Source organism: Pituophis catenifer, unplaced genomic scaffold (genome assembly GCF_029215685.1).
Source record: "Pituophis catenifer annectens isolate HBS135680 unplaced genomic scaffold, rPitCat1.0.hap2 SCAF_2, whole genome shotgun sequence".
Lineage (NCBI taxonomy): Eukaryota > Metazoa > Chordata > Lepidosauria > Squamata > Colubridae > Pituophis > Pituophis catenifer.
In genome coordinates, this window is record NW_027256882.1 from 28,259,545 (window position 1) to 28,270,665 (window position 11,121).

Below are 11,121 nucleotides of genomic sequence, written 5' to 3' on the forward strand. Positions count from 1 at the left end.
ATTTTTAAACATATATCAACATGTTAATACAAATAGCAACAGTCAATTGTTACATTAATCAAACTTATATACTCCTAATATTAATGTACATGATTATTTTAAAGTAGTTATTCAATATTTCAATGTTCCATTCTAATGCTAATAATCTTAAACATACATAGTAATACCATCTTTCAACCGCTCATCTTCCCATATAATCATTACTTATATTCAATTTATATAGAAATTATATCTACTTAATATTCCCCCTATTTATTATTTCTACCTCTATTCTTCTAGTCAGGTCACTCTTACTAATCCTTGTTTGTTTGGATCCAGCTATGCCATGAAATGTTAGTTTTAGAAGTAATTTGTCATGTACCACTGAATCAAAGGCTTTACTGAAGTCCATATAAATTGCGTCTATTGCTTTACCCTAGTCGAGTTGTGAAGTCCATATATTTTTGCAGTGTAAGAGTTGCAGATTGCTACTGTTAATACACATGTTTATGTTAACACACATGTTTATGTTAAGACATAGTCCTTTATATAAAAGTGTATATTCTTATTTCTACCTCTATTCTAGTTTTTAATCAGGCCATCATTATATTAGAAAAAAGAAGAAAGGAAAAAAATATTTTCTATCCATCATCTCTTGCCCGTTTTAATACTTCAATTCTTATTCGTTTTTTTGGCTTTCCTCCATACTCCTCTCTTGGATCTTTGACTCTGTCAACATTTGTATCTTCATTATTCTATCTAAACATTTCTCCCATCTCTATCCTTCTATGCTGCCAGATCTCCAGAGTATCCACCCATTCCCCTATCTCTCTTTCAAAGACATCTTCCAGGCTATCCAATTCCATTTTTGTATCTCTCTTCTCATCATCTTGTTTTGTTTGGTGATTTGTCTGTTCTATCTTTTTCTCCATTCTTTCTGCCGCCTCCTCTGTTTCCTGGACTCTTTGATCTTCATTCATTGTCAGTTGTATCATATTTTCTATTTTGCCACTTATGCCTTGGATTAAATTTTTTATCTTTCTGTGGTTCTTTGTCACGGTGTCCCTAATGCTTTGAAACATCCATGCCATTTCTCTTGAAATCTCACTCATTTCCCCCTGATAGAGCATCTTGTCTTAGTTTAATAAGTCCGCTTTTAATCAAGGCCAAAAACAATATATTCAGTTCCAATTTTGCTCATCAGAGAGTTCAATAATCATAACTTTTTACATCTCAGGGTTATTAATCAATTCCATTTAAGTAGTCCAGGCAGTTTCTGCAAAACAAAAGTTGCTTTACTTTATTTAAGAGTCTTCCTTATTCTCACAATAGTAATTAATTATAGAACAGTTAGTATCGCCACAATCCTTCAAAAGAATGTTGCTTGTTTCTTCTGTCAGAATTTTCCTAGATTTGTAGGGGTGTAGTGTATTCCATTCACCAGTAGATGGCAGCATCAATAGGTTTCAGCTGTTTCAAGCGTGATAGATTAATTAATCCAAATTTAATTCAATTTATAGAGACAAAATTGAGTTCTTGATTTAATTGAGGTATATAGTTCCAGCATTTTATAATGCCTTTCCATAACAACACCTACTTAGTTTAAAATCCAATTTTCTATGGTTAAAAGGTCTTTAGCTTTTCTCCCCTTAGTTCCTTTCATTTAGGTCTAGGATTTTCTCTCTATGGTTGTTCACTGCTTTAAAAAAGATAATTCTAAGAGTCTCTTCCTGGTTTTTCTTCTTTTTTCCTTTAAGTTTAGGGACTAAATACAGAAAAAAGAATTATCTCACCCAGCTCCAATCCCTGTTCATTTATACCGCTCCTGCACATTTCTTAGTTGTTCCTCGGCTGCCCCAGCTTTGCTGCAGCCATCTTTAGGTTGCCTCTTCTCGTTGTGGCTGAGAGGGGGAAAAAAACCCGAGTCAAACAGGAGAGTTGCGACTTTCTGCGACCTTGCAGGGCACCCCTCTTTACTTCGCCTCCCTTACAGGGTGGTTTTGACTCCTCTCGGAGCCCACCAATGGGGAGAACTTGGCACAGGAGCGCAGAGACCCACTCCTCGTGTCTGATCTTGCCACAAAGTCAGCCGGAGGTTTGGCTCCTTGATAGCGTTGGATTCCCCATTCCCTGGACTCGCTAATGTTCAATGGACTCGTAGCCCTCCACTCAAAAACAGTGATGCACTCTGCTCGAGCTGAGGAAATCTGTGGGTCCTAGAACACCAGATGGCTCTTCAGGTCCTCTCCAGACCGGTATAATTCTTTGGCTGCTGGCAACTTCAAGGAATCTGGGTTCGCTGGGATTCTGAGGCTGCTCCCTGAGCCATTTCCCCACTGGGGAAGCTCCTGGGTGGATGGCCAGGGCGCATACTCCTTGGGCTGGGCAGCCAGTTGGCACTCAATCTCTGCCGCTGCGGCTTCCGCTTGTTCCACCACAGTGGGGTATCCAAGGCTTCCGGAGCTGTCCCCACAGTCTCCTCCAGTCCCCACAGCTCCGATGGTACCGGTGGATGTCTCCATCTTCCCTAAGTCTACCCACTGCCCGGTTTCCCAGATAAACATCCAGAGTTTAGGACCCTGGACAGCTGCCCTGCAAGCGTAGGGAGCTTTTTTATTGTTTTTATTCGGAGAGTCGGGTTAGTGTCAGGGTTCCAAATAACGCACCCAACGAAATCAAAACTCTGAGGCCTGAAGTTTCCTCAGAATAAACATTTATTAGGAATCCCATATTGGCACAGCTGATGAAAAACCGATTCTGAAGGACCTGAGGTCCTCCCCACGCAAATCAAATCCGAAAGTTCTTGCCCCTAGGTCACACGTCCATCACATGGTCCAATCAGGTCACAATCCTTCGGATGTCTTTGGTCCACACCTTCCAAACACCTGGTGGGGACGTCCTTGGCTCGCGATTGACATTTAAAGAAAATGATGTTTTTGGCACATGGAGTTGCAGCCCCATGAGACAGGAGGGGCAGGGCCTCCCGGCCTTCAAATAAGGTTCCTTTTAAACTGAAGCCCTTTTTCCTCAAACGTTGCTTCCCATGCTTGTCCTTCCTACAACCTGGCCCGCCTCTCGGTTTCACTCACATTCAAGTGCCCATTGCTCCCAGTACTGCTGTGGGAGCTTCCTGCTTCTTGGTCTCTGGTGGCATGCTCCACGGTGGTCCGAAGTCCGCCGCCATTGCCTCCTCCCTTGCAGAGAGGCTGAGATGCGGTGGGCAGAGGGCTGAGGGTGACATTGTGCGCGTTTCTCCCCCAACGCCATGGGTAGACCATGAAGTTGCTGAAGCCAGGGCTGGTAGGGATGGGCGATGGTCGTTCTGTTCACTGTGACTGCCTGCAAAGATAAGGCTGATGGAGGGGGAGGGAGACCCACCTTGGGCCCACCGTGCTTGGCTGAAGGGTGCAGGCTGCGTTGGGGGAGAGGGGGAGGCTTGACCACCTTTTGAGCCCAGCTCTTGGCTTCCGTGGGGCCCCCGGGTGGCTGCCGCCCACTCGCCCTCCCCTCTGCCTCGGGTCTCACCTCCAGCCTGCAATGGGGGCTGCTTCCGGGCCAGTCCACCCAGCGGGTAGGGAAGCAGGTGGGGAGAGCGCTGCACTGGGGCCGAGTCCACTGCAGTGCGATGAGGTATGCATGTCCAGCCCTGGGACATTCACCTGCCTGCCAGGAGCACCACCGCCAGGCACTGTTGGGATCTGAAGAGCAGGGTGCTCAGCCTGGCAGAGGCTGATATTTACATATTGTAATATTTATATTATGTAATATAATTTTTATTTTTTCACGTCATCTCTAAGCACTTTATAAACAATTAAAGTTACATTTTTCTTTGAATCTTACAGGCAAAGAAGATGGTAATAAGAGCACTTGGAACAACTGAGAATAACAAGCAATGTTAAAAAGGGAAGAAAATCAAGTCAGAAATCAAAATATTTTCCATTTCCTTCAGAAAACCACACAATTCTCCTCCTCCTCTTGTTAGACAAAAGAGAGAAAATCAAGAAAGAATAAGCAGATTATGCAGAACTCAATGATACATTACATGAAAAGTGAAAGGAGATTATTTTTCAATCAGCAAAAAAGAGAAGTATCTAGAAGTCAGTGGGGAGAAAAAGGTCAATAAGGAAAGTCACGTAGAGCAGACAGGAATGCAGGCTTCTCCCTGTGAGGAAGAAAATGGCTTGAATGAAAGCACCACTAAACAAGGCATTGTCTATATTTTTGACTCCCTCAAGAATATCAACTGTGGAAAAGCTCCATAGATTTGCCTATTGTGGGAAAAATACAAGTTGAAAATCACAGCTGATTATGCACAAGAGGAGCCAGAAAAGAGAAAAGCCATAGAAATTACCTTACTGTGGCAAAAGTTTCAGTCAGAATAGCTCCTTTGTGGTTGATGGAAGCAACCAGAGAGAAGACATAAAAATGCTCCCAATGCGGTAAACGTTTTAGTGAGCATGGCATGTGGTGATACATCAGAGGTCTCACAGCAGGGAGAAAACGTATGACTGTGTAGATTGTGTGAAAGTTTCATTAGAAATTCCCAGATCATGAGACACTAAAGGCCTCACACATAGGAAAAAAACATTTGAATATCCTTTCTGTGGGAAAAGTTTCAGTGAGAATTCCAGTCTGGTTAACCCCCCGAAGACTCGCACAGAAGTGAAACCCTTTGAATGTCCTGACTGTCATCAGGAAATCATTGTCACAATTCCATTCTGGTGATACATCAGTAGATTGACTCCAGGGAGAAACTGTATGAGTGTCTAGATTGTGGGAAAAGCTTCATTATCCATCTCATGAGACACCAGAGAACTCACATAGAAGATAAACCCTTTGAATGTCTGATTATGGGAAACTTTTAGTCAGAATTCCAGCCTGATGATACACCAGAGGACTCGCATAGAAGAAAAAATGCTTTGAAGGTTCTGATTGTGGGAAAACTTTCAGTTATAATTCCAATTTGGTGACATACTACAGGAACCACAAAGGAGAAAACCCATTTCAATGTCCTAACTGTGGGAATAGTTCCAGTCATAATTCCATCCTGGAATTATAACAATTATAATCAATAAGAGGATTCACTCCATGGAGAAACCCTATGAGTGTCGAGAATGTGGGAAAGGTTTCATTACAAATTCCCACCTCATGCGACACCAGAGGACTCACACAAGAGAGAAACCCTTTGAATGTCCTGACTGTGGGAAAGGTTTCAGTCAGAATTCCAGCTTGGTGAAACACCAGAGAACTCACACAGGAGAGAAACCCTTTGAATGTTGTATCTGTGGGAAACGTTTTAGTGATAATTCCAGCCTGGTGAAACACCAGAGGACTCATACAGGAGAGAAACCCTTTGAATGTCCTGATTGTGGGAAAAGGGTCCGTAACAATTCCAGCCTGTGATACACCAAAGGACTCATACAGGAGAGAAACCATTTGAATGTCCTGATTGTGGGAAAAGGTTCAGTAACAATTCCAGCCTGGTGAAACACCAGAGAACTCACACAGGAGAGAAACCCTTTGAATGTTGTATCTGTGGGAAACGTTTTAGTGATAATTCCAGCCTGGTGAAACACCAGAGGACTCACACAGGAGAAAAACCCTTTGAATGTCTTATCTGTGGGAAACGTTTTAGTGATAATTCCAACTTGGTGAAACACCAGAGAACTCACACAGGAGAAAAACCCTTTGAATGTCCTGATTGTGGGAAACGTTTCATTGGAAATTCCCACTTCATGATACACCAGAGGACTCATACAGGACAGAAACCCTTTGAATGTCCTGACTGTGGGAAAAGTTTCAGTCAGAATTCCAGCCTGGTGATACACCAGAGGACTCACACAGGAGAGAAACCCTTTGAATGTCTTATCTGTGGGAAACGTTTTAGTGCTAATTCCAACTTGATGAAACACCAGAGGACTCACACAGGAGAAAAGCAATGTCCTGATTGTGGGAAACGTTTCATTAGAAATTCCCACTTCATGATACACCAGAGGACTCACACAGGAGAGAAACCCTTTGAATGTCTCATCTGTGGGAAACGTTTTAGTGATAATTCCAGCTTGGTGAAACACCAGAGGACTCACACAGGAGAGAAACCCTTTGAATGTCTTATCTGTGGGAAACATTTTAGTGATAATTCCAGCTTGGTGAAACACCAGAGGACTCACACAGGAGAGAAACCCTTTGAATGTCTTATCTGTGGGAAACGTTTTAGTGATAATTCCAGTGTCAGGTTTCGGTTCTGTCTTAAATAAGTTCCATTATCAAGCGCAGAGTCTAATAAATCACTTTTTATTAAGAACAGAAATAGCCGACATTCCTGATTCTAATTGCAGCCCAACTGGCCCCTCCTTCCAACCCCCTCCTCTTCCGCTCTCCAACCCCAATGTCCCATTGGCCATCATGCAGATCCATCTCTACCTCCCGGCACGTTCTTTTCACAGGAATGTAGCCCCCACCCTTGTCTCCCAGGAAACACTATCTATGCATACAAAACTAGGTAAAAGTTCATCTTGTTATGTCAGCACTGGAAGAGAGCCTAATTTGGAACGCTGACATCCGGCCCCTCTCCCTTCACTTCTGCGACATCACCTATCCCATAGGAAAAACACAACAAGATTAGTCTCATCAGCCCCTCCCCGGCTGTGCACCCCCCCTCCCGGCTTTCCTGGGTGGTCTGCATGGAATTTTGCTATAAGGCGATCAGCTTGGATGTTTGCGCTCTTCACCCAGGAAGCCTCTGACAATGGGTAACCCTTCCATTTAATTAAGTACTGGAGGCGCCCCCTGTGCCATCTTGAATCAAGAATCCGCTGCACCTCGTAGTGCGTTTGGCCCCCAACAACCAGGGGCCCAGGGGGTTCACGTGGAGTTGGCCTTAAAGTAGACCCCACTACAGGTTTTAGAAGGCTACTGTGAAAAACGGGGTGAATTTTCCCCAAAAGCCGTGGCAACTGCAATTGCACTGTAACGGGGTTGATTATTTTTATTATAGGAAATGGTCCTATGAATTTTGGGCCCAATTTCCTGCTCGGGAGTCTAAGTCTCAAGTACTTGGTGGAGAGGTAAACTTTCTCTCCCAGCTGAAATGGTCTTTGGGGAGTTCGGTGCTTGTCTGCTTGTTCCTTATAAGATTGAGCCGCCTTTGCCAGCGTCCTCTTAACATTTTCCCAAGTTTGTCTCAACATTGCCATCCAGTCGGTCAAACTGACTGAGGAAGGGGGCTCCCTCGGATATTCTGGCATGGGAACAAAATCCATGCCACTCACTATTTTGAACGGGGTTAGCCTCGTGCTGCTGTGGACAGCATTATTATATGCAACCTCCGCAAAAGATAGGAGGTCTGCCCAATTGGACTGCTGGTAGTCGACGTAGCATCTTAGATACTGTTCTATCATAGCGTTCAGTCTTTCTGCCCCCCCATTGGTGCTCGGGTGAAATGCTGAGCTGAGTCCTTGGGATGAACCTATGGATCATAGAAACTCCCTCCAGAACTTTGCTGTGAACTGGACCCCTCTGTCGGAAATGATTCTCCTGGGGACTCCATGTAGGCGGTAAATGTGTTTCAGGAACAGTTTGGATAACTGATGGGCTGAAGGCAGTCCACTACAAGGAATGAAGTGTGCCTGTTTGGAGAATAAGTCTATTACAGTCCAGATCACTGTATTTCCACTGCTCCTCGGTAGGTCTACTATAAAGTCCATTGCAATCTCCTCCCATGGTCTTGTTGGCTCAGCTACTGGTTGCAACAATCCAGGCGGGCACCCTGGCCTTGTCTTCATCGTGGCACAAATGGTGCAGCTTTTTACATAACTGTCTACGTCCTTTCTCATATGTGGCCACCAGAACTGCCTTCGTACTAGGTGCAGAGTCTTTAGGAACCCGAAGTGTCCTGCTGGTTTAACATCGTGGCTCCTCTTGAGAATCAGGATGCGTAAACTCTGTGGGACATAGAGCTTTGTCCCCCTCCATGCTAGTTCATCTCTTTTTGTCAAGAGATGTTGATTGTCCCGATACCAGGGGTCTGTCAGCGTTTCATTTTTTAATTTCGCAGTTAAGTCACTTGCAAGTTGGCTTTGCTGGTCACGTCATTGCCGTCTGGTGACCACTTGGGCCGCAGCTTTGGTGGAGGGGATGATGGCATTCACTACCTGCTCCCGCTCACTGTTGTATTGGGGCATCCGGGAGAGGGCATCAGCCAGGAAATTTCTCCCACCTGGGATGTGCTTAAGCTCGAAATTGAAACGATTGAAGTATTGTGCCCACCGCACTTGCCTGGGCGACAGTTTTCGTGGGGTTTTTAGGGCCTCTAGGTTTTTATGATCAGTCCAGACTTCAAATGGTTTCTGGCCTCCCTCTAGAAGGTGCCGCCAGGTCACCTTACTGCAAACGCTTCCTTCTCCCATGCCGCCCATCGCCTCTCCGTATCGGTGAGTTTGCGGGAGGTGTAGGCGCAGGGTTGTAGATCACCTTGGTTGTTCTTTTGGAGTAACACGGCTCCTACTGCCACATCACTTGCGTCTGCTTGGATGACAAAAGGCTGTTCTGGATCCGGCTGTTTTAAGACAGGTTCTTTCGCGAACAGTCCTTTTAGCGTCTCAAATGCCTGTTGGCAGGTCAGGTCCCACTGTAGGGGTTGTCCCGGGCGAGGTTTCATCGCTGGGCTTCCTGTCTTTAGGAGGTCTGTCAAAGGTTTGGCAATCTTCGCGAACGAGGGGATGAACTGTCTGTAGAAATTCGCAAAGCCTAGAAAACTTTGCAGTTGTCTGCGGGTGCGAGGGGGCTGCCATTGTAGGACTGATTGGACCTTGGCTGGGTCCATCTCTATCCCCTCATTTGATACTCGGTAGCCCAGGTAGTCTAGCCGTGATTGGTGGAAATTGCATTTTGGCAGTTTGACATATAGGTTTGCCCGTAGCAGTTTTTTCAGTACTTGGCGGACGAGGGGTATATGTTCGTCTATGGTCTCCGTGTAGATAAGAATATCGTCCAGGTAGACGAGGACCCCTTTGTAAAGGTGTTCATGTAAGACTTCGTTTATTAACTGCATGAACACTGCCGGGGCTCCTTGCAATCCAAAAGGCATTACTTTAAACTGGAAACTACCCAGGGGGCAGTTGAATGCTGTTTTCCATTCATCTCCTGCCCTTATGCGTACTCGGTAATAAGCTTCTCGAAGGTCTAGTTTGGTGAAAACCTTCCCTTTAGCTAGGTGGGCTAACATGTCTTTCATGAGGGGGAGGGGGTACAAGTTGTGTACGCAAACAGCGTTGATACTTCGAAAGTTGACCACCAGTCTCATGGAGCCGTCCTTTTTCTCTTTAAACATGACTGGCGCCGCTACCCTTGGTTTCACTGGCTCAATAAATCCCCTTTGTAAGTTTTTGTCTATGTAGTCCCGCATTTCCTGCATTTCTCGGGGCGTCATGGCATACATTTTAGGTTTGGGTAGTTTCGCTCCTGGGATAATCTCGATGGCACAATCGGTCTCGCGGTGGGGGGGCAGAATGTCACACTCGGCCTCGCTGAATACCCCTGCAAGGTCTTGGTACTCCCTTGGGATCTGGTTTGCGTTACAAGCGGTGGTGGGTGCGGCTGCCAATTGCTTTGCTGCACCTTCTGGGAGGGACCCTTGTGTTGGTGGTGTTTTCTTCTGTAGTGGAGGGCTGCTTTGGGGTTTCAGCGTGGGAGGGAATTCTTCTGGTCGGGGCGGCAGGGGTTGGGGCCCCTTTGCTATCCTCAGCCTGCGGGTTCCCTCTTGCCACCAAATGATTGGGCTCCATTTGTCGAGCCATGAGAGTCCCAATATGACTGGTTCTGTCATCTTGGGGGCTATTATGAAGCGGATTGTCTCCCAGTGATCTGCGAGTTCTAGTCTCACGGGTTCAGTCAAGTGTGTGGCGTACGTTCCTCCCACTAGGGACCCATCAACTTGCTCGAAGCGAATTGGTTGTTTGAGCTGCTTAGCTCGGATTCCCAATTTTAGAACTGTGGGTAGGTTGATTAGGCACCGTGTGCTACCCGAGTCTATTAGGGCTTGGAAAGTCTCTTGGGCCCCTGTTTTGGGGGCTGTTAGGCGTATGGGGAAAAGAAAAGGATGGACGGGTCCACTCACCATCGGGTCATCCTCGCCTTCGTCTTCCGTGTCATAGGGTTCGGGGAACTGATCTCCCTCATCTGGGATTCCTCTGGTTTCGGTCAGATGAGCGAAAAACTCAGGGATTTGGGGAGCTTCCTGCGGTACGTGGGTGACGCGCTTGGGCCCTCGTTCCGGTCGTGCTTTGGGCGGTGGAGCTGGTCCCGGTCTAGGCGTTCCACATCTTGCTGCTATGTGGCCGCTTCCCCCACATCTGTAGCATTTCAGTGGGCTCCGTGGGGCAGTTGGTCTGTAGGAGGGCTGTGATGTTGGGGTTTCTCGTCTGTTGAGTGGCCCCTGGTCTGGTCGGCCTCTCTCCTTTCCCTCTGGTGGTTTTGACGTGTCACTCGCCCGCAGCCCTCTGTCGACTTTTATCGCTACCCGGAACCATTCAGCGAGTCGGTTTGGGATGTCACGATAGGCAGTCACTTGGGAAATTCTTTTATCTAGGCTTGTTCTAAAAAAATACACCAGTAATCGCTCTGGTAGGGGAGGCAGTGTCCCAATGACTCTCCTGAATTCACGGATATGCTCTCTGATAGGCTTCCCCCTCTGTATTAAGTTTCTGAGCTCGTCTTCCACATAGGGGTCCTCCTCCTCCTCCTCATAACGGGCTCTCAATAGTTGCAAGAACCCATCCGCATTTTGTAGCTGGGGGGCCCTGTATTTGTAGAGTGATGCTGACCACCTCTTTGCTTCTCCCTCCAGCCCTTCCGAGATGGCATTCACTAGGGCTCTGGGGAAAGGGTAGAGGTGTCCGAACCGCTCTATGTATATCTCAGCTGAATCGAGGAATTGGGCGAGGTTGTCTGGGTCACCATCGAACTTCCCTCTGAACTGGGGTGGCTCCTCCCTCTCTGCCCTCTCCTCTCTGTGCTGAGCTCTGGAGGGCCAGCCTTGGTGTTGGTAGTCCTCTGCCTCGTCTCTCATCCTGGGGTGGGGAGGTGCTGCCTTGTCTGGGCTTCGCTGCCATTCCCATCCCCAGCTCGCCCTTCCCAATTCAC

At 46.6% G+C, this 11,121-nt stretch overlaps 1 protein-coding gene and 1 pseudogene across 1 annotated transcript; both read left to right on the forward strand.

Moving 5' to 3' along the window:
- Positions 1 to 11,121, forward strand: part of LOC139310043 (zinc finger protein 850-like) — a 218,579-nt pseudogene that overhangs the window by 14,451 nt on the left and 193,007 nt on the right.
- On the forward strand, positions 5,068 to 5,452 carry LOC139313465 (zinc finger protein 664-like). Its single transcript, XM_070939071.1, has one exon. It carries the CDS (start codon positions 5,068 to 5,070, stop codon positions 5,380 to 5,382), a length of 315 nt encoding a protein of 104 aa, XP_070795172.1. The 3' UTR covers positions 5,383 to 5,452.